Raw genomic sequence first — 23,961 nt, 5'->3', positions numbered from 1 at the left:
ACTTATAATCGGGGCGACTTATAGTCGAGTATATACGGGTATATGGTTTCTTTGTGTGTTATTTTTAAATGTAAATAACTAAATAAAAAAAAAATTTTTTTTTTAAAGGAGTACTTTTGTCTGGAAGCTGACACCTGCTGAAGTTAAAAAAAAGAAGTAAAAAACTCCCCTCCAAAATAGTTGACTAGCAATTTAATCCAGGAGAAAGCATTCAAAAACCCAGCTTCTACTTTGTTCATAAAACTGATAGAGGCTGCTAAGGAATGGAAACAAAGTAGTTACATAAATTAGCTTCCTTTTCCCCCCCCTCACCCCCCCCCCCTTTTGGTCTTTTGGCTTGTGGTTCTTTCATTTTCAATTTTTATTTGAAAGGGCTTCTTTGAGGCAGACAGTTACTCAACATGAATCGTCAACCACACCATCTGCCCAAACCAGGACTTCATCCCACACTAATATCAACTCAGCCCAAAGGTATTGAATTAATATTCTAATTGCCTTTATTATTATTATTTTTTGAACCATGAAGCTATTTTTGAACGAATCTTTTTATACTAGTGTAAAATACAGTAAAGCCCAAAGAAAGATTGGGCTTTTAAAAAAAAATTAAATTTAAATTGCTATTTTGCAACCAAACTTCAGCAGCTATTTTGTTGAGGGACCAAGGATTTGCAGGGCCAAAAAAAAAAAAAATAGATATGAGAACTGCCTATAGATCAGAGGCTTCGAACTGTTCACCTCTGCTGCCCAATTTCAGTCTCAAAGTAGGGACCAAAAAAATGTAGCTGTCTCTTTTTTGCTCTCTTTTAAAGTTTATTGGAAAAAAACTCTTAAATTTGACATGGGCCGGTCTTAGCAATAAGATGAATTTTATGTGGTTTCATTGGTGAGAACAATTCTTTGAATTCAGATTTGTGCTTTGAGCTATATCAGTCCTTGAGCTGTTTCTGTCTGGCTTTTTGCATAGGTGTCAGGAGTGGTTTTGTTTTTGAAAAGTTTAACCCTGCTTGACATTTGGTGTTCAGCTTCAGCTGGAGAACGTTTCTATTAAAAGCTGACATCGGCTTGTTAGTACACAAAGCTGTAGTGCAGGGTTATCCACTGGGGTGTGTGTATGTACAAAAAGTCAAGATGGTTGGCATAGTTGAAGCCTCAACGCTTTGTTTTTACGTCTCTTGTACAATAAGGCTTCAGTTATATTCAGGGATATATTCATATATATCTCAGGGACCGTCTTCTGCTGCACGAATCCCAGCGACCAGTTAGGTCCCACAGAGTGGGTCTTCTCCGGGTCCCGTCAACTAAACAATGCCGCTTGGCGGGACCCAGGGGAAGAGCCTTCTCTGTGGCGGCCCCGGCCCTCTGGAACCAACTCCCCCCAGAGATTAGAATTGCCCCCACCCTTCTTGCCTTTTGCAAGCTACTTAAAACCCACCTCTGCCGCCAGGCATGGGGGAATTAAGATTCCTTCTCCCCCTAGGCCTTTACAATTGTATGCATGGTATGTTTCTATGTATGTTTGTTTTTTTATATTAAGGGGTTTTTTAATTCGCTTTTAGTATTGGATTATTACTGTATATTGTTTATGATTGCTGTTAGCCACCCCGAGTTTTCGGAGAGGGGCGGTATATAAATCCAATACAACTAAACTAAACTATATTATCACAACTGCCATTTTTTTCATCGCCGTGAGGTAATTCCCATTGGGAGTAAACTCCACAGGAATATTAGAACTATAGAGCAGTACTGGGTTCCACTTACGTTTGTTACCAATTCGGGGGCATGCGGATGCGTGGGCAGGCTTCACAGGTGCGCAACGCTTCTGCACATGTGCAGAGCATTTTTGATGATATCTGGGCAGGTGGGTGGAGCCTCCTGCCACCACTGTTACCAGTTTGCCTGATATGGGGTGAAGTGATAGCAACCATCCACCAACCCTATAGAGATATAGACTGATACTGCCTGGACAGGGGGAGAATGCAGTGGGGTAGCAAAAATGGAGCTCCACCCCAGAGCCCCCAATTTGCATTGAAAGATTTATTTATTTATTTATTTTGTCCAATACACAATGAGGGTTTTAGTGGGTATATATCAATATACACATAGTAAAATACATGATGAAGGTTATAGAGGAAATACTCATAGTAAAATATATGTAAGAAATAATAGAAAATAAGATATAGTAATAGAACATATCAATGAAAGAATAGAAGAAGAGATATAGGAATAGAGGAAAGGTATAGGAGATATAGGAGAGCAATAGGACAGGAGATGGAAGGCACTCTAATGCACTTGTACTCGCCCCTTACTGACCTCTTAGGAATCTGGATAGGTCAACCATAGATAATCTAAGAGTAAAGTGTTGGGGGTTTGGGGATGACACTATGGAGTCTGGTAGTGAGTTCCACGCTTCGACAACTCGGTTACTGAAGTCATATTTTTTACAGTCAAGTTTGGAGCGGTTAATATTAAGTTTAAATCTGTTGTGTGCTCTTGTGTTGTTGTGGTTGAAGCTGAAGTAGTTGCCGACAGGCAGGACGTTGCAGCATATGATCTTGTGGGCAATACTTAGATCTTGTTTAAGGCGTCTTAGTTCTAAACTTTCTAGGCCCAGGATTGAAAGTCTAGTCTCATAGGGTATTCTATTTCGAGTGGAGGAGTGAAGGGCATCCTGTATAAGCCACGCCCACAGTGTGGTAGTAAAAAAATTGGTAGCCCTTCACTGGATATAGATATATAGCAGTGATGGGGAACCTTTTTTCCCTTGGGTGCCAAAAGAGTAGGAGTGGGCCACCAATCCCGGCCCTACCAGAATGTGGCGGGAGCGTGCCCCTGCCCACCTGCGTGCTCACATGGGATTCAGTGTGTGAGATTTCCGGGTTTTTGTCACTTCTGCACATGCTCAGAAGTGAAATGAACCAGGAAATGAGCAAAGGTAAGTGCCTGCTCGCCACTGCCCATTGCCACTTGCCCCCCCACTGCCCGCTCGCCGCCATTCACCCTATGCTGCGGCTTCCCACCACCGCGCACTTGCCACTGTTCGCCATCCCATTGCCGACCCACAGCGATGAGCTTCTAGGCTTGCTGCAACAGCTCGTAAGTGCGATTTTACTTCTGCACCAGTGGTGGTAGCAAAATTGTGCATGGAGCCTCAGGTGAATGATTTTGCTACCTCCACAGATGCAGAAGCAAAATCCTGCTGGCCCTGCGAGCACTCACGAGCCAAATTGTTCTGCCTAGAAACCCACACCTGCCCATGCCACACGCCTCTCATCCTGGCTTCCCACCACCACCACCCACTCCCACTCGCCGTGCCGCTCTGCAATTGGCCCACCCGGCCCTTCCCTTGCCTGCAGGGGTGCGGCAGGCATGGTGCTCTCCTGTGCCGCAGATAACACTCTCCTGCGGCGTGAGAAAACAGGCGCATGGCCGGAGATGGGCAGCAGCCAGAACAGGCAGGTTGTTTTTGGCACCTGCCGCTCTAGGCACCGCAACAAGATTTTGACTGCTGCACATGTGCGGATGTCTTTCTGAAAGCAAAATATTCCAGTTTCTTTAATTCTGTGCATGCACGGAAACAAAGAAATTGGTAATTTTTTACCGGAATTGCTCCAGTTGGTCGTGCATACGTGTGCATGCCCAGCTTCTACCGGAACGGGCCTACGCGCTCCGCTTTCCACAGTGGAACGATGGTTCCGGGCATTTTGCCTGGAGCCCATGCCTGCAAAAGAGAATCAGGAAAGACTTAATGAACTCAATCTGTATAGTCTGGAGGACAGAAGGAAAAGGGGGGGACATAATTGAAACATTTAAATATGTTAAAGGGTTAAATAAGGTCCAGGAGGGAAGTGTTTTTAATAGGAAAGTGAACACAAGAACAAGGGGGCACAATCTGAAGTTAGTTGGGGGAAAGATCAAAAGCAACATGAGAAAATATTATTTTACTGAAAGAGTAGTAAATCCTTGGAACAAACTTCCAACAGATGTGGTTGGTAAATCCACAGTAACTGAATTTAAACATGCCTGGGATAAACATATATCCATCCTAAGATAAAATACAGAAAATAGTATAAGGGCAGACTAGATGGACCATGAGGTCTTTTTCTGCCGTCAGTCTTCTATGTTTCTATGTTTCTATGTTTTTAAGAGTGTGAGTTCCCACACTCATAATTCAATGCCTGGAGAGGGCAAAAACAGCTTATCCCTCCTCCCAGAGCCTCTGTGTGAGCCAAAAATCAGCTGGCCGGCACACACATGCACATTGTAGCTGAGTTAGAGCAATATGCCATAAGTTCATCATCACCGATATACAGAGATAGAGCTATTGTATTGACTTGCAACCATTTGCTTAGTGGAAGTTACAACACCACTGAAAAAAATGTGATTTATTTCAAAGAAAACCAATTAAAAATGTTTTACAGGTGGCACCTATCGCCAGAAAGACTATCAAAAATGTTCCCAAAAAACTCTCCAATATGCTGGAAGTGTAAAAAAGAAAGAGGCACGTTCTACCACCAATGGTGGACATGCACACAGGCAAAAAAATTCTGGAATAAAATAACAAATTGGTTAAAAGAAATAGTAAATGAAGAAATTGAAAAAAACCCAGAATTATATCTATTGGGTATTTTTAATAAAAAAAAATAGAAAAAGAGGTAAGCTACCTAGTTATACATATGCTAACAGCTGCCAGAATAGTATATGCCCAACAGTGGAAAATAGACAAACTACCGGAAGAAAATATAGTAATTAAAAACATACTAGACTGTGCGGAGATGGACAGGCTATCCAAAAGATTAGAGGGAAAAGAAGAATCAGATTACTATAAAACATGGGGAAAATTTTATGATTGGCTAAAGAAAAGAGCTATAAAGAAATAAATAAAAATCTATGCAAAGCAACACGTCGAATAAAATAATTGAAAAATTAATATTATGTAAAAGAAGTAAAATTCTCTGATCAAACATCCAAAAAGTGGGGAAATTTTCATTTCACAAATGTTGTATGTGTATGTCTTTATGAATGTTTTTTCTTTTTTCTTGTATGTCATATTTGTAAAAAAACACAGATAAAAACAATAAAAAGAAAAAGAAAAAAAATGTGATTTATGACCAGTTCTCACCCTGACAATCATCCACATGACCAAAATTCAGATGTTTGCAATCTGAATATATTTATGACAACTTCAGCAACTCAGAGTCATGTGAACATCACTTGGGACCTTCTCATCTGGTCTCTGACAAGCGAAGTCAATGGTAGAAGTCAGATTCACCAAACAACCATGCTGTTCACTCAAGAACTGCAGACATTTGCTTAACCAAAAGTGGAGGAAAGGTCATAAAATTGGTCATGATTCATTTAGCAACCGCTTTGCTTAGCACAGTGCTTCTCAATTATTTTCTGTTACACCCCCTTCCTCCTTAGGAAGAAGTAAACATTTCATGACCACCCCCCTCCAAGTCTCCGACCTGGGTCCCAATTGATTTTTGTAGTGTTAATATTTATTACTGTATTTTACTTACTATGAACTGCAAGCAAACTAGGGGAAGGCTGCTCTACCCACTTACCTGGGAGTAAGTCACACCAAACTTAGTGGAGGCTGTTTTGGTTAGGCAGGCATAGGCTGCCATGACACACGGGCAAGCAATTGATTCAAACTCAAGGTAAACCGCTTCAAACTTTTTTTAAAAAAGGTATATTTTTATTGGTTTTGCACATAAAGTTACATAAAACAAACGGAAAACGGTGCACAGTGCATGTGCCCATCACCCGACTGACAATCCCACCATCACCACCACCAATTGAGGGGGTTCAAATATTTACTAGTTTATGTTTTGTTTTTATTTCCTTAGTTCTACTTTGCATTTGTTATTATTAAAAGAGTGACTGGAGTTTATTTTTTTACATTTGCGTCACAGATTCTACTCAGCATATAACCTTTCACCTTATTCCATCGTGCCATCAGCTTCTCCAATTTATTTTCATCAAAGTTGTTTAACCTTATTTCCATGATTTCAAAATGAACGTGATCCACCATGTACCAGTACCAGTTCTGTAGTGTCCATTTTATAGACTCTTTCCAACCCAATACCACTACCGCTTGAGCGCTTTCCACTGCTGCAGTTTTTATTTCTTTAAAATCTCTTAGTTCTCTTTGTTTAATTAATATCGCTATTTCTTTTGTAATTATCCATTTAATATTTAGCATTTTATTTATTTATCCAGTTAATATTTAGCATTTTATTTATTTCGTTCTGCACTTCCTTCCAAAATTTCTGAACTTCAACACACATATGCATGAAAATTCCTTTTTTTGGGGCAACCATGCCAACAGTTGCCTTTCCCTTTCCGTAAACCGCTTCAAACTTGATTGCAGAAAATACGACTTCAGCAACAGAGTGGTCAGTGCCTGGAATGCTCTACCTGACTCCATTGTTACATCCTCAAACCCTTACAGATTCATCCTTAAACAATCTACCCTGGACTTCATGCCATTTCTAAGCTATCTATAAAGGGGGCGTGCATAAGTGCATCAGCGTGCCTACTGTCCCTGTCTCACTGTCCCCATTTATCTGTACTTACTTCCTTTACGTTTACAGTGTTCCCTCGATTTTCACGGGTTCGAACTTCGCGAATAGCCTATACCACGGTTTTTCAAAAAATATTAATTAAAAAATACTTCGCGGGTTTTTTTCCTATACCACGGTTTTTCCCACCCAATGACGTCCTATGTCATTGCCAAACTAATAATTTTTGCAAATAAATAACAAAAAAAAATGTTAATAAATACTATGTTTATAAATATCAGGATCACTAAGTGTCTTATTCAATGGTGACTACCAGTAATAATGGTGAGTAAATGGTTTTTAAGGGAATGGGAAATGGTAATGTAGGGGTTTAAAGTGTTAAGGGATGGCTTGTGATACTGTCCATAGCAAAAAATGGTGTATTTACTTCCACATCTCTACTTCGCGGAAATTCTACTTTCGTGGGCAGTCTCGGAACGCATCCCCTGCGGAAATCGAGGGAACACTGTATACCTGTACCTGCTATCTTGTACATGTTTGACAAACAAACAAACTAGTCTCCTTTAATATCCTGTACTCCTATATTAATATCATGCATGTGATCCATCAGTTACAATGAACTTCCAGACCTTTCATAAGAACTCTTACATTTTTTCCAATGTTATTGATTTGTTTTTACTGAATTTATTTCCCAATACTCCACAGATGCTCCATCTTACTTCTGGCCCAAAACTGTTTTTTCGATATTGCTGATAGCGAGCATTGGTCTGAAGTGCACACTGATCGTTCTGATGTTTTCAGGTAATGATCTGGTTTCATCTTATAATTAGAATATAAAAACTGGCCCTAAAGTCAGCACCCAACTCCTGACTAATAACTACTAGGCTTGATCCTGTAATACAGTGGTTTTCAGCCTGGGGGTTGGGACCCTTTTGGGGGTCGAATGACTGTTTCACAGAGGTCACCTAAGATCATGGGAAAAGAAAAATTCCCATGGTGTTAGGAACTAAAGCTTCTATTCTGGCACCTTGGAACATATTTTTATAATCCGACCAATCAGGCATTTACAGTGGGGGTGTCCCTCTGACCTTCCTGCCAAACAGCTTAAAGCTCTGTTGGGAGAATTGTCGCTAGACTTATAGTTGGGGGTCACCACAACATGAGGAACTAGAAATAGAACAAAGAAATAGAACAAAGTCAAACTAGACCCTTGGATTTTAAGAGAGCTGATTCAAATAAACTTAGAGAGAGCTTGGGAGAGATTCCATGGACACGAATCCTCAAAGATTAAAATAACTCAAGAAGCATGGGAAATTTTTAAAAAGTAAGACTACAAAAGCCCAGTCTAGCACAATACCGGTGAAGAAGAAAAACAACAGCTCTCAAAAGAAACTAGCACGGCTGCATAAAGAACTCTCTGGTGAATTGAAAGACAAAAAGGACAAGTATAAAAAGTGGAAGGAAGGGTACATAACTAGGGCAAAATGTCAGCAAATAGCCAGAGCCTGAAAAGATGAAGTGAGGAAAACTAAGGCACATAATGAACTAATGCTTGCAACAAAATTGTAAAAATAACAAAAGAGGAACTTCTTTCAACATGTTAAAAACAAGAAAAAGTCAAGGAAACGATTGGTCCATTGGTGGGAGAAAGTGGCAAGAAGGGAGAAAGCAGAAATACTTTATGTATTTTTTGGAATATAAGACACACTCCCCCCCCCAAAAAAATATTTACGGGACCGCCCCCTGCCACATACCTCCCAGAGATCAATAAGAACACACAGAGTTGGCCTCCTCCAGGTCCTGTTGACAAAGCAATGCAGGTTGGCAGGACCATGGGGGAGGGCCTTCTCTGTGGCCGCCCCAGCTCTATGGAACCAACTACCCTCCAATGTCCATACTGCTCTCACCCTACTGGCCTTACGGAAGACCTGGGTCTGCTGGCAGGCCTGGGGGGCCATGAATTAACAACTGATAGGATATATACTATATACTGTATATATGGTATATGACTGCTTTATATTAATGGGGTTTCTTGGGTTTTATTTAGTTTAGACTATATTCAACTTCTTTTTTATTGCTTTGTATCTATTTCCAGCAGACGTGGTTGGGAAATCCACAGTAACTGAATTTAAACATGCCTGGGATAAACATATATCCATCCTAAGATAAAATACAGGAAATAGTAAAAGGGCAGACTAGATGGACCAAGAGGTCTTTTTCTGCCGTCAGTCTTCTATGTTTCTATGTTTCTATGTTTCTATTTGTATATTCTATTTATATTATTATTGTAAACCACCCTGAGTTCTTCAGGATTGGGCGGCATAGAAATCGAATAAATAAATAAATAAATAAATGAAAGATAGATAGATAGATAGATAGATAGATAGATAAATGAAAGAGGTTGAAAATTTAGGACTTATACACTGAATGTAGCCAAGCCCACCCATTGGCCTCTGCCGCCTAGCAATTTGCCTTCTTGCAACAAACAGCAAACAACCTGTTTCAGCTTCAGCACAGCCTGATTAACACAAACAGCTGATAGTCAGTTAGATGGCCTCCTGATCATCAGCTGTTTCAGGCTGCAGGGATTGTCATTGCTTATTGCTGTCTTCACGCTAATCAGCTGCTTATGTTAATCAGGCTGTTCTGAATCTGAAACTGGCTGTTTGCTGCAAGGAGGCATATTGGTGGGTGGCAGTGGCAGAGCCAGATATTTTTTTCCTGATTTCCTCCCCCCAAAAGATAGGTGCATCTTATAGTCTTATATGGAGTGTCTTATACTTTGAAAATATTTTTTTTAAATCTGTATTTACACCAAGGGAAAAACAGTGCAATCTATCAAAAAGAGCACCTCAAAGAACAGATTAGGAATAGAAGTTAAAATAGGGAAGAAAGTGGTAAGTGAGCACCTGTCCACCCTAGATGAATTAAATGGCATCGGACCAGAATATTTCCAGGACCGCCTTCTGCTGCACGAATCCCAGCGACCAGTTAGGTCCCACAGAGTTGGCCTTCTCCGGGTCCTGTCGACTAAACAATGTTGTCTGGCGGAACCCAGGGGAAGAGCCTTCTCTGTGGCAGCCCCTACTCTCTGGAACCAGCTCTCCCCAGATATCAGAGTTGCCCCCACCCTCCTTGCCTTTCGCAAGCTCCTTAAAACCCACCTCTGTCATCAGGCATGGGGGAATTGAAATTTTCCCTTCCCCCCTAGGCTTATAGAATTTATACATGGTATGCTTGTATGCATGATTGGTTCTTTAAATTGGGGTTTTTTAGATTATTTTTAATATTAGATTTGTTTACATTGTCTTTTTTATTGTTGTTAGCCGCCCCGAGTCTTCGGAGAGGGGAGGCATACAAATCTAATAAATAAATAAATAAATAAATAAATAGATAGATAGATAGATAGATAGATAAATAAATAAATAAATAAATAAATAATTAAATACTGACCATTAGAACAATTAATCAGTGGAACAACTTGCTTCCAGAATTTGTGAATGTTCCAACACTGGAAATTTTAAAGAAGAGATTGGACAACCATTTCTCTGAAATGTATAGGGTTTCCAACCTAAACAAGGGGTTAGACTAGAAAACCTGAAAAGTCCCTTCCAACTCTCTTATTATTCTAGTCTAGTTGCTCAACCTCTTTTATTTGCCCTTTTCCCTTTTAGGAACAAATCAAAGTTGAAGAGAGCACTACGTTCGTTCCCCATTTTAACAGCCGGAAATCTGGGGAGCAGAAGTTATAAATATATTAGTCTTCATTCTTCCCCTTACAATATTTCCATCCATTGACTGTAGAGGAGTAGTGTCAGGGCTGCCATTCAGCTACTCTATGCCTAGGGCAGTGTTTCCCAACCAGTGTGCCGTGAGACATGGTCAGGTGTACCATGAAGAAGGAAGCTCAGCTTCTGGTCTTGCAACTTTCCGGAGCTCTGCCTCACAGCTGACCACCCTGCCGCTGCCCCCACGGCTACTGCCCAATGCCGCTGCTGCAGCATAGTGTACAAGAAAGAGAGAGAGAAAGAAAGAGAGAGATAGCAAGAGAGAGAGAGAGGGAGGGAGAGAGAAAGAGAGAGATAGCAAGAAAGAGAGAGAGAAAAAAAGAGGGAGAGAGAAGGGGGAGAGAGAAAGAGAGAGAAAGACAGCAAGAGAGAGAGAGAGAGAAAGCAAGAGAGAGAGAAAAAGAGGGGGGAAGGAGCGTGAGGGAAAGACATAGAGGGAGGGAAGGAGGGAGAGAGAAAGAGAGCAAAAAAGAGAGGAAGGAAGGAGAAACAAAGAGGGATGGAGAGAGAGAGGGAAAGAAAGGAAGGAAGGGAGAGAGAGAAAGAAATAGAGTGAAAGGGAGGAAGAGAGATTTTTTTTTGTCCAAACTTTTTTTAGCGCCCCCCCCTCGATGTTCCCCACGATTTTGTAAATGTAAATAATGTGCCGCGGCTCAAAAAAGGTTGGGAAACACTGGCCTAGGGAACAGTGGGTGGGATAAGAAGAATGGTTAGTAGGAGGAATTAAAATTAAGCATTGCACCGTACTGTGAGAATTGCCGACCAGTTCCAAAGTCAAGCAAAGGAATGCAAAAAAATCCAGCCTGAGAAGCCAGGGGCTATTCTGATGACCACACAATTGTTGGAACTATTTAAAAAACTTTTTAAAAGTATTTTTACTACCGGTTCCAGCGAACCAGTCTGAACATTTTAACCCTGGCTTCTCCCCTCCAAGAATGAAATTGTCCAAAGCAGTTTGCAAATCACAAAAGAAACAAGTCCACATCTATCCTTGAAGAGTCTCCAAAGAGCCAAACATAGGATAAGTACTAAGCAGCTAGTCCTTAACTTTTTTTTAATAGCCAAACCTGCTATTTGAGCAATAGAACTCTGAAGACCTTCTCCAAAAGATGACATATATTAATAAATGTGTAAGAAAAAGAAAGAAAGAAAACGATGACAATTGTGTTCTAACATCAAGCTATTCTCTAAGGTTCACAGGTTTGTAGTGAGGGAATCAAGGCAAGGAGAGAGATCCAAAGTTGTCTACAGAAATGTATTCCTTGTGGATCGGCTGAAGGCCACATAACAGGTAATCCTGGTTCTTTCCATCAATAAAGATCAGCTATGTCTATATATATTAGTACTTCTCAAATAATTGAGGTGCCTCCCCTGGGGTGTGGGTGGGTGGAGCAATGCCAGGGGGGCACATGACCCCAGGGAATGTGCTCTTTTTTGCCATAGGGAGTAGGGTTTTTTGCGCTGAACAATAGCATGGAGCACGTGATATGAAGTACAGACACCATGGAAAAATATTTAACAGGGCTGAAAAGAAAGGAGGAGAGAGATGGAGTTAATGAGACAAATGTAAGTCTCCCGAAAGCTTCACTGTGGCTGTGGTGGGAGACGAGAAAAGACCCAGTATGTTTACTGTGTCTAAAAATGTTGGCAGTGGACAGCATGAAGCCAAATAAATTAAGGTTCACTTAAACACATTATACCCCAGTTGCACTGATAAGCATCTTGGGTTTTTTCAATGAAAACGTGCTGAATATTGCAAACAATCATTCCAGTGGAGAGTTGGGTGTGTGTGTGTGAAATGTTTACTTCTTCCTGGGGGCGGAGGGGGGCCTAACAGGAAATAATTGAGAAACACTGATATATGTCTATATAAAATGGTTGAGGGCAAAAGAAGAAGGGAATGAGGTGGCTGGATGGAGTCACTGAAGCATCGATATGTCAATTTCAGCTATGGTTTTTAAAATGTTAAGAACTCATAAGGAGAACTAAAGTGTAAGAATCTTTATAACAAGCAGGAAGAAGGTGATTATGATCCCGCTATATAGAATGCTGGTGAGACCACATTTGGAATACTGTGTTCAGTTCTGGAGACCTCACCTACAAAAAGATATTGACAAAATTGAACGGGTCCAAAGACGGGCTACAAGAATGGTGGAAGGTCTTAAGCATAAAACGTATCAGGAAAGACTTAATGAACTCAATCTGTATAGTCTGGAGGACAGAAGGAAAAGGGGGGACATGATCGAAGCATTTAAATATGTTAAAGGGTTAAATAAGGTCCAGGAGGGAAGTGTTTTTAATAGGAAAGTGAACACAAAGACAAGGGGACACAATCTGAAGTTAGTTGGGGGAAAGATCAAAAGCAACATGAGAAAATATTATTTTACTGAAAGAGTAGTAGATCCTTGGAACAAACTTCCAGCAGACGTGGTAGATAAATCCACAGTAACTGAATTTAAACATGCCTGGGATAAACATATATCCATCCTAAGATAAAATACAGAAAATAGTATAAGGGCAGACTAGATGGACCATGAGGTCTTTTTCTGCCGTCAGATTTCTATGTTTCTATGTTTCTATGTTATTGATTAGAAGCAATCTCATTCCACTAAGCCTAAGGAATAAATCACATCTAGTGGATTGGAACCATCTGCTCTATAGGAAAAAAGCAAAGTCACCCTAAGGAAATTCCATACAAACGTTGGAATAGAGACGAAGCTGCTGGAATTTCCCACCCAGAGCTTCTCTCCAGCCAGTGCCAGCCAAGTATATTATGAGACACATTTTCCCCTCCCATGAAATTAGATTTCTACATACTCAAAATGTGGAAGAAGTCAATTATGTTCTTCATATGCATTTTTCACTTCAATCTGCTATTTTTATAAAGTGAAAATGACCAGAAAAGGAAATGAAACTTTATTTTTTATTTTTGGCAAACCTCTCTTCCTTCCACCAGAGGTCATATCAATGTGAAGCTGGATTCCTTTTTCTTCCAATTTTCTTTTCTCCCCCCCTCCTCTATCTGAAATTACTGGACCATTAGGTGATGTGAGAAGGAGGAAAACAATATTGTAGACAATTTGATGGAGCAAGAATGGGATTGCTTGATTTCTCTGAAGCAGATTATGCAAAACAAGAAACCTGGCACGTTATACAGTGCTGTTGTCAGGAAGAGAAGGAAATTTAATATAGGAAATCCATTATTTAAAAACTTGCACTAGCATGACAAGTTGTCATACGAGTTCCACTAGTATGATACTACCATAATGACAATACATATTAGCAGTGGTGGGTTGCTACCAGTTCACACCGGTTTGGGCGAACCGGTAGCAGCAGCAGTGATGGAAGCTCTGCCCAAATACCCAGACATCATCAAAAATGCTCTGCGCATGCACAGACATTTCTGAGTATGCGCAGGAATGTTGCACACGTGCAAAGCGCTTGTCCACACCTGCGTGCTCCCATTCCTGAACCGGTAGCAAAGATAAGAGAAGCCCACTACTGCATACTAGTAGTACACCAGTATAAAAGTATTAAAAGTATTAAAAGTTGTAAACCTAATCTTACATAGCTTCTTCTCTAGAAAGAATAGATACTGAACTACTAACCAGAGCATACAAAACATTTGTCAGACCAATTCTTGAATACACCTCACCTGTATGGAACCCACATTGCATTACAAACATTAATACAATTGAAAGAATCCAGAAATACTTCACAAGAAGAGTCTTTCACCCCTCTTGAAACAAATTACCTTACTCCTCCAGACTTCAAATACTACGATTAGACAATTTACAACTACATCGCCTCCAAACTGATTTAACTGTTGTTCATAAAATCATACACCATAATGTCCTCTCTGATCATTAAATAAATAAATAAAATTATGAATTAGAGTCCATGGGATTTCAAATTATGAATTTGATGGTCCAAGGGATTTAAAATTATGATCTTGGTGGTCCTTGAGGTCCAAAGGTTTGGGAACCCCTGCACATGGCATCTTCCAGCTCTATTCCATTCCTTCCTGCTCCACTCCACTCCTGAGGGGCTGACAAGAGAAGAGGGGATTGGCCTATTCGCTAAAACACCTGAGGGCAAATAACGGATGGAAGCTTAATTAAAGAAAGATCCAACCTAGAATTAAGGAGAAATTTCCTGTCAGTGAGAACAATTAATTAGCTCTGGAAGAGCTTGCCTCCAGAGGTTGTGGGAAGAGATTGAACACCCATTTATTTGCCTGTCGTTGTATGGGATCTACTGCTTAAGCAGGAAATAGGGGAAGGTTTGGTAGGGAAGGTTTGCCTATATGCCGATGACTCTAAAGTGTGCAAAAGGGTTGATATTCCTGGAGGCGTCTGTAATATGGTAAATGATTTAGCTTTACTAGATAAATGGTCAAAGCCACGGAAACTGCAGTTTAATGTTTCCAAATGTAAAATAATGCACTTGGGGAAAAGGAATCCTCAATCTGAGTATTGTATTGGCAGTTCTGTGTTAGCAAATACTTCAAAAGAAAAGGATTTAGGGGTAGTGATTTCTGACAGTCTCAAAATGGGTGAGCAGTGTGGTCGGGCAGTAGGAAAAGCAAGTAGGATGCTTGGCTGCATAGCTAGAGGTATAACAAGCAGGAAGAGGGAGATTATGATCCCGCTATATAGAATGCTGGTGAGACCACATTTGGAATACTGTGTTCAGTTCTGGAGACCTCACCTGCAAAAAGATATTGACAAATTTGAACGGGTCCAAAGACGGGCTACAAGAATGGTGGAAGGTCTTAAGTATAAAACGTATCAGGAAAGACTTAATGAACTCATTCTGTATAGTCTGGAGGACAGAAGGAAAAGGGGGGACATGATCAAAACGTTTAAATATATTAAAGGGTTAAATAAGGTCCAGGGGGGAAGTGTTTTTAATAGGAAAGTGAACACAAGAACAAGGGGACACAATCTGAAGTTAGTTGGGGGAAAGATCAAAAGCAACATGAGAAAATATTATTTTACTGAAAGAGTAGTAGATCCTTGGAACAAACTTCCAGCAGACGTGGTAGATAAATCCACAGTAACTGAATTTAAACATGCCTGGGATAAACATATATCCATCCTAAGATAAAATACAGAAAATAGTATAAGGGCAGACTAGATGGACCATGAGGTCTTTTTCTGCCGTCAGACTTCTATGTTTCTATGTTTCTAATCCATCTGAAACATCTTTTCAAAGGACATTAAGTTAAAGTCAAGAACAATACTTTTTACAAGGTTCTGATAGGTTACGTGTCCCAACCTAGAGGAAGCAAGGCCAATGGAATTCTAGAAGAGAAAGAAAAGTGGGAGGGAGCAGAAGCACAGAAGTTGTCCAATGGGAAAGTTTGAATCTAGGCACAGCTGTTGCCCAAAGGATCCAGACAGGAACAGCATAAACAGTAGTGAGGTATCCTCCATAGCTTCTCACTCAAAGGGCAAAAAGAATCATTTGCAAGGAAGGGAAAACAGAAAGTAATTTTAAAAACCGTCATGACAGCCTGGCTCAATCTCAGATCTGTTTCATTATTGAAATAGGAAGGGTTAGGAAACAGAAAGGCTGATCCATAGGAAGGATCGCCATAGGAGATCTCTTCCAATCTCCTGTGACCTTTTAAGCCAGAGGTAGGCAAATTTGGCTTTTCTATGACATGTGGACTTCAACTCCCAGAATTCCTGAGCTAACATGATTGGCTCAGGAATTCTGGGAATTGAAGTCCACAAGTCATAGAAGAGCCAACTTTGCCTACCCCTGTTTTAAGCCATAAAATTGCAAGCTGGGCAAAAAAAAAAGTTAATTGGGTTTTAAAATACAGCGTTCCACATTTCATGTAATGGCATCTACTGTATTCTCATCCAAGTGCAGATGTTAGAGGCTTTCCGTTCTGTAGTTATTCAACCCTGAAGGAAATAGTTGTGTGCGTACAGGCATGCTATTTCCTTTCCTATTTGTTTTACTGGCATCACAAATCAGCCTTTAAGATGGCAAACTTTGGTTTTTGCGGCTCAAGCTAGTTAAACCATTTCAAGAAGCAGGATAGCCACACTCCATTGAACTGTGTTTTAATTTGAGGATCTTTGTGTATATTAAAACTCTGTGATTCTGAGGCAGATAGACAGATAGACCACACGAATCATGATCTATTTTTATTTATTTATTTATTTTGTCCAATGCACAATACATATTGAAGAGAATAGACATGAAGTATTATATATAAAGAGAAGATATAAAAATAGAGGAGAAGATATATGAGGGAAGAAAAGATATATGATATATGAGATAAGGAGAGACAATTGGACAGGGGATGAAAGGCAAGCTAGTGCACTTATGTACGCCCCTTACTGACCTCTTAGGAACCTGGAGAGGTCAATCATGGATAGTCTAAGGGAGAAATGTTGGGGGTTAGGGGTTGACACTACTGAGTCCGGTAATGAGTTCCACGCTTCGACAACTCGATTGCTAAAGTCATATTTTTTACAGTCAAGCTTGGAGCGATTAATATTAAGTTTGAATTTGTTGCGTGCTCTTGTGTTGTTGTGGTTGAAGCTGAAGTAGTCCATTGGTACTCTATTGTGTTATGATCTGTATTGATAGTTTTAAAATATTTTCCCCTTACATTTGACGTTGTTTCAAAATAAATTTAGTACAGATTTTGCAATGAATGGGACTTTCTTGCACAGTCAAGTTACTGATGCTTCTGCTTTGAATTGTTATCATTTGTGTATTACCTTTAAAAAAAAAAAGACAACCACAGTTGAACTTTCTTTGCAACTTCTTCTTGGGTCTTGCCTAGAAGACAAGGTATTATTGTGTAAACCATTTTGACATAGGTTCCATCTTTTTCATAGATCCGTGAGATATGAGCTCTATAGTGAGCCGCTCCGAGTCTTCGGAAAGGGGAGGCATACAAATCTAAATAATAATAATAATAATAATAATAATAATAATAATAACAACAACAACAATAATAACAATAACAATAATAATAATAATAATAATAATAATAATAATAATAATAATAAATAGAATAGAATAGAATAGAATTTTATTGGCCAAGTGTGATTGGACACACAAGAAATTTGTTTTGGTGCATATGCTCTCAGCGTACATAAAATAAAATATACATTTGTCAAGAATCATGTGGTACGACACTTAATGATTGTCATAGGGGTCAAATAAGCAATGAAGAAACAATCAATATTAATAAAAATCTTCGGATACAAGCAACAAGTTACAGTCATACAGTCCTAAGAGGGGAGGAAATGGGTGATAGGAATGATGAGAAAAACTAGTAGAATAGAAGTGCAGATTTAGTAGAAAGTCTGACAGTGTTGAGGGAATTATTTGTTTAGTAGAGTGATGGCGTTCGGAAAAAAACTGTTCTTGTGTCTAGCTGTCTTGGTGTTAGAGCATTTCACTGAGGCAGCCTTTGCCGGCACCATCTTGGGTCATAAGAATAAGAATAAGAATAAGAATAAGAATAAGAATAACAATAAGAATAAGAATAACAATAACAACAATAACAATATAGTACTGAATAATTTCGAAGTCACGTATGATTTTCAATTTTATTAGCTTTTAAAAATCAGCATCATTGAATTTTCCTCATTGAAAAGAATTCCCTGAATTGAGGAGAGATCCCACCTCTAGATCCCTACTCAAACAGATAACTATAAAAATTATTTGAAGATCTGTAAATTCCATAGCTGACAGTGAACATTTTCCCATTCTTTCTTCCACACAGCGAATCTGACTCTTAATCCAAGCACAGCTCATCCCCAACTCTACGTATCCTCTGATCTGAAAAGCGTAAGATGGAAAGGCATGAATCAGCAAGTGGCCGGCAGTCTTCTGAGATATGACGTTATGGCTAGCGTCCTAAGCCACGAGAGTTTTAATTCTGGGAAGCTTTGCTGGGAGGTGGAGGTGGTGGAGGAAGGGGAATGGTGGGGGGTGGGAATTGTTAGGGAAACTGCAAACAGAAATGGGGTAATTCTCCTTGAACCTGGAGGAGGTTACTGGGGAGTGCAGCGAATAAAGGGGAAGTATGAATCCAACACTCAGCCTAGGACAGATTTGACATTGTGCCATTCCCCAAGAAGGATCCGAGTTTCTTTGGACTATTTAGAAGGTCGTGTGGCATTTTTTGATGGCGATACAAATGCTGAAATCTTCACTTTTCCAAAAGCAAATTTTGCTGGGGAGAAGATTCATGCATGGTTCCTGATCTATAAGTGGAATGGACAGCTTCTCCTCCACCCATGATGACACAAAAGGACAAAGACAAATCATCCTGTTGGAAGAACATCAGACCACCTGCCTTAATCTCTCTCCCACTTCTTCTGTTTCTCTCCGCCTTCCTGTATGATGTGAATAGAATAAGAATAATAACAGAGTTGGAAGATTAGATTAGATTAGATTTATTAGATTTGTATGTCGCTCCTCTCCGTAGACCCGGGGCGGCTCACAGCAATAATACAAACAATGTACAATAACACATCTAATATTTAAAAACATCTAAAAAACTCATTCTTTGAAAAAGACATACACACAAACATACCATACATAAACTATATAGGCCAGGGGGAGATGTCTCAATTCCCCCATGCCTTACCGCAGAGGTGGGTTTTAAGGAGTTTATGAAAGACAAGGAGGGTGGGGGCGATCCTAATCTCTGGGGGGAGCTGGTTCCAGAGGGTTGGGGATGCCACAGAGAAGGCTCTTCCCCTGGGTCCCGCCAGACAACATTGTTTAGTTGACGGGACCCAGAGAAGGCCAACTCTATGGGACCTAACTGGTCGCTGGGATTTATGCAGCAGAAGGCGGTCCCTGAGATATTCTGATCCGATGCCATGAAGGGCTTTATAGGTCAAGGGACCTTGGAGGTCTTCTAGTCCAATCTCCTGCTTAGGCCGGAAACCCTATACCATTTCAGACAGATGGTTATCCAACATCAACTTGTGCCCTATGACCAGTGTTCCCTCTAATTTTTTTTTGGGGGGGCGGAAAAGTATAGTGTCTGAGCGGCAGTCCCTTTGGGACTGGGCGGCACAGAAATAATAAATAAATAAATAAATAAACAAACAAACAAAAAAACCCCACCCTGTTTTGCCTCAGAGAATTTCAAAATAAAATACTGTACTGTGTGTCTATAACAGTGAGCTCATAATAGGGCAACTCTATCAATATCAAAATGCCACTTCAATAGTTGAGCTAGTTTCAAACTAGATTTTGATTTTCTTTCTCTCTTCCTTACTCTCATTCTTTTTCTTTCTCTTTTCCTTCCTCTCTTTTTTCTATCTGTTTCTCTCTCTTCCTCTCTCTCTCCTTCCCTCTCACTCTTTCCCGCTCGACTTCTGGGCAGGTTTGGAAAACTCTGAGTTGATGATGATTTTTAAGTGAGTGATTGCTCACTGCTCAGCTTAGAGGGAACTATGCCTATGACTGTCATGAATGAAGTATATGTATCCTAGGATAACATTGCAAGGTCCAGTCTGGGATCCTTTGAGTTTTTAAAAATCTTTTGGTTCCCCTCCTTCTCTCCTGCCAGTTTTTAAAATTCTAAATCAAAAATCCCTTGTTGCAGTAATAAATTGTGTTTCAAATACTAAACTCAAAAATTAAAAGGAATAAATCATGTTTCAAACTGTCTCCTATATTTGAGAACGAGTGAACTACATGGAATTATGACACAAATAATTACCTTGACTTTGAGAGTTCACTTGCCAAAGCCATGAACCTTGCAGCCAATAGGGTCTCTTTATGCTTCTGGCCAATCTGTTTTAAACTCTCTGAATCCATCATCCAATGGTTAAACAGCAATGCTGGGGGTGGGGGTGGGGAGAGATAGCTGCCTCTGCCACTAATATACTTTATGACTGATAAGTGAGAGAATCTAATTATTTACAGCAGGGATGTCAAACTCAAGACCTACGGGCTGGATCAGGCCCATAGTGCCACCCTGGAAACAGCAAAGGACTGGCCCACGGTACCTCTGACTGCGATGAAGGAGCTTGGGAGGGTTGTACACAGCCCTCCTGAGCTCCATTTTTGGCTCTGACTGCTTTCTGCAGCCTTGTGCCAGTGAAAATGGAGTTTGGGAGGGCCGAGCTCGATTTTTGCTGGCAGAACCCTTCGGCCGCCACATGAGTGACGGCAAGATATCCACTCCCACCTGGTCCCCCAAGGTCAAACACAACCCTGATGTGGCCTTCAATGAAATTGAATTTGACACCCCTGGTGTACAGCAATTGTCATTTGAGGGAACTTCAACAGGGCCTCCAAAATTACAATACAGTGTTCCCTTGACTTTCACAGGTCCGACATTCGCGAAAAGTCTATACCACGTTTTTTTAAAAAAAATAATAATTAAAAAATACTTCGCGAGTTTTTTTCTACACCACGTTTTTTCCCGCCCGTGACATCATACATCATCGCCAAATCATTGTTAATAAATAATTATGTTAATAAATATCAGGATCATTAAGTGTCTTCTTCAATGGTAATAATGGTGAGTAGGTTGTTAAGGGAATGGGAAATTGTAATTTAGGGGTTTAAAGTGTTAAGGGAAGTTTTGTGATACTGTTCATAGCCAAAAATAGTGTAATTACTTCCGCATCTCTACTTCGCGGAAATTTGACTTTCACGGGCGGTCTTGGAACGCATCCCCCCGCGAAAGTCAAGGGAACACTGTATAGGTAATCTTCAACTTACATTCACAATTAAGTCCAAAGTTTCTGTTGCTAAGCAAGATGGTTGTTAGGTGAATTTTGCCCCATTTTATGACCAATTGTTAAGTGAACCACCGCCGTTATTAAGCTAGTAACATGGTTGTAAAGTGAACCTGGCTTCCACAGTGACTTTGTTTACCAGAAGGTCACAAAAAGTGATCACAGGACCTCAGGGACACCACAAAACATCCTAAGTATGAATCATTTGCTAAGGGTCTAAATTTTGATCACATAATCACAGGTATGCTGTAATGGTCATAAGGGTACAAAAATGGTCACAAATCACTTTTCCCTTCGCAGTTGGAACTTTGAACAGTCAGTAAATGAACTGTTGTGAGTTGAGGACTACCTATATACAAAAGAACTCATGTTTTCACAGAACCCTCACTGACAGTGGAGTCCTGACCATAACCTGAAATGGGTCTTCTATCACTACTTTACTATAATAGGTTAATAGAGTAGAGTAGAGTAGAATAGAATAGAATAGAATAGAATTTTTATTGGCCAAGTGTGATTGAACACACAAGGAATTTGTCTTGGTGCATATGCTTTCAATGTACATAAAAGAAAAAGATACATTTGTCAAGAATCATGTGGTACAACACTTGATGATTGTCATAGGGGTCAAATAAGCAGTGAACAATCAATCAATATTAATAAAAATCTTAGGATACAAGCAACAAGTTACAGTCATACAGTCCTAAGAGGGAGGGAAAGGATGATAGGAATGATGAGAAAAACTAGTATAATAGAAGTGCAGATTTAGTAAAAAGTCTGACAGTGTTGAGGGAATTATTTGTTTAGTAGAGTGATGGCATTTGGGAAAAAACTGTTCTTGTGTCTAGTTGTCTTGGTGTGGAGTGCTCTGTAGCGACGTTTTGAAGGTAGGAGTTGAAGCAGTTTGTGTCCAGGATGCGAGAGGTCAGTAAATATTTTCCCCGCCCTCTTTTTGACTCGTGCAGTATACAGGTCCTCAATGGAAGGCAGGTTGGCAGCAATTGTTTTTTCTGCAGTTCTGATTATCCTCTGAAGTCTGTGTCGGTCCTGTTGAGTTGCAGCACCAAACCAGACATTTATAGAGGTGCAGATGACAGGTTAATTAGGAGATGGAACGGCTACCCTGTTTTCTCCAATCCAGCCATCTGGATTTTTTTTCTCCAAAAAGATGCTATGGAATTGAACTTTCTTAAAACATGGTGTTCTGCCCCCAGTTACGAACGTATCAAAACACATCATTTGAAAAAAACTTAATTTAACCACTGCTAATAACTGGCTTAGCAATGGAGACACACACACAAATAAAAAAGCCATCCTTTCTTGCCAAAAGTCAGCTGCTAATTAAACTTCATTAGCAACTGGAGAGAGTTCAGACAGTCTTAACTCAAAGCAATGCGATTAGTTCTGGTTATCTCACATAATGTCCAAGGGCTTGGCACAAAATGCCCAGGAGTCTCCCTTGATAAGAAATCCAAAGCAAAGGATTTAGTGCAGTGGTTCCTAACCTTTTTTTGGCTATGCCCCACCTAAGCATCTTGAAAATCCTGAGACACCCCCCCCCCCCCCCACTGACATATAATTTTTATTATTCAAAAAGGGAACTGCTCACGTGGAGGAAGCCTAAAAGGCCATTAACTTAGTTTACACAAGATTCCAATTGCCCCCAGCAAAAATCAAACTGCCCCCATGTGGAGCATTGGCCCCTCGTTGAGAACCACCGGTTTAGGGTTTAATAGGGAATTCACGAGACAATCACGACAGATACATAAGTGTTCTGTCGGGCTCTCTGGTACACTCCTCCCAAAAATTCACAGGTACGAATTTCAGACACACACACGTTTGAAAATTCAAAACAATGTTCTTTATAATGAAAATTCACTTAAACTAAGCCCTCTTTTGGTATAGCAAAGAGCACTGGTCTCCAAACAAACTGGTAATTTGTACAAGTCCCTTATCAGTTCTGTGATACTTAGCTTGCAGCTGTGAGGTAATTCACAGTCCTTCTTCTTTCACAAAGTGAAACACACTTTGCTCTGGTTTAGTTTCAAAGCGGGGAAAAAGCAGCACACAAAAGGTCAAAGTCAGTAAAGCAGTCAGGAAACACAATGATCAGATAATCCTCCACAATGGCCAAACCCACAGGCTGCTATTTATAGCAGCCTCACTAATTACCACAGCCCCCACCCAACCACAGGTGGCCTCATTTTCTTTGATAATAATCTCTCAGTTGTTGTTGCCTATGCATCGCTCTCTGCATGCGTGGCTGTATCATTAACTCTTGTTCTGAATCCAAGGAGGAGCTAGATAATTGATCTCCTTCTGAGCTGTCTGCCACACTCTCCTCCTCCCTGTCATTCAAGTCTTCTTGGTCAGAGGAGCTTTCATCAGCAGATTCCACCAGGGGCAAAACAGGCCTGCAGCATGTGAATGTCTCCCCCACATCCACAGTCCTTGGGGCAGGAGCAGGGCCAGAGCTAACCACAACACATAAGTCTGAATTATTGTTTCCTGTAGCCCTTCAGCTACTTCTACTGTTCTTAAGAAGACTAGGGAAGTGGCCGATTCGCCCCCATCTTATTTATTTATTTATTCATTAGATTTGTATGCCGCCCCTCTCTTTAGACTCGAGGAGACCTCCTCTGGAGTAACCATTCCTGTTTCTTGGCAGCTCTGCATGCTCGTGCATTAAGAAGAGAGAAGCCTCTTCTTCCTCATCACTGTCAAGAGGTGCTGGAGGTTCCAAAGGCCCTGGCTGAACCTCTCCCTCTGGCACTGAATCCTCACCAGTCTCTTCACTACCCGACTCGTGTGCCAGTTGCACAGACCACTGGTGCATCACCATGTTGGCCTCCTCGTGTGCCATCTGCACGAGCTGCTGGGGGGCCACAACACATGGCGGCGGGG

General features: G+C 40.5%; 1 protein-coding gene across 1 annotated transcript; it reads left to right on the top strand.

Moving 5' to 3' along the window:
- Positions 1-382: 382 nt before the first annotated feature.
- LOC139158372 (butyrophilin subfamily 1 member A1-like) lies at positions 383-19,976 on the top strand. Its single transcript, XM_070735675.1, has 4 exons — positions 383-471; positions 7,230-7,325; positions 11,505-11,603; positions 18,075-19,976. The coding sequence occupies exons 1-4, from the start codon at positions 402-404 to the stop codon at positions 18,593-18,595; spliced, it is 786 nt and encodes a 261-aa protein (XP_070591776.1). The 5' UTR covers positions 383-401; the 3' UTR covers positions 18,596-19,976.
- The last annotated feature ends 3,985 nt before the right edge of the window (positions 19,977-23,961 follow it).

The sequence above is a fragment of the Erythrolamprus reginae genome, chromosome 2 (genome assembly GCF_031021105.1).
Source record: "Erythrolamprus reginae isolate rEryReg1 chromosome 2, rEryReg1.hap1, whole genome shotgun sequence".
NCBI lineage: Eukaryota > Metazoa > Chordata > Lepidosauria > Squamata > Dipsadidae > Erythrolamprus > Erythrolamprus reginae.
This window is presented reverse-complemented; position numbering and strand designations above follow the sequence as displayed.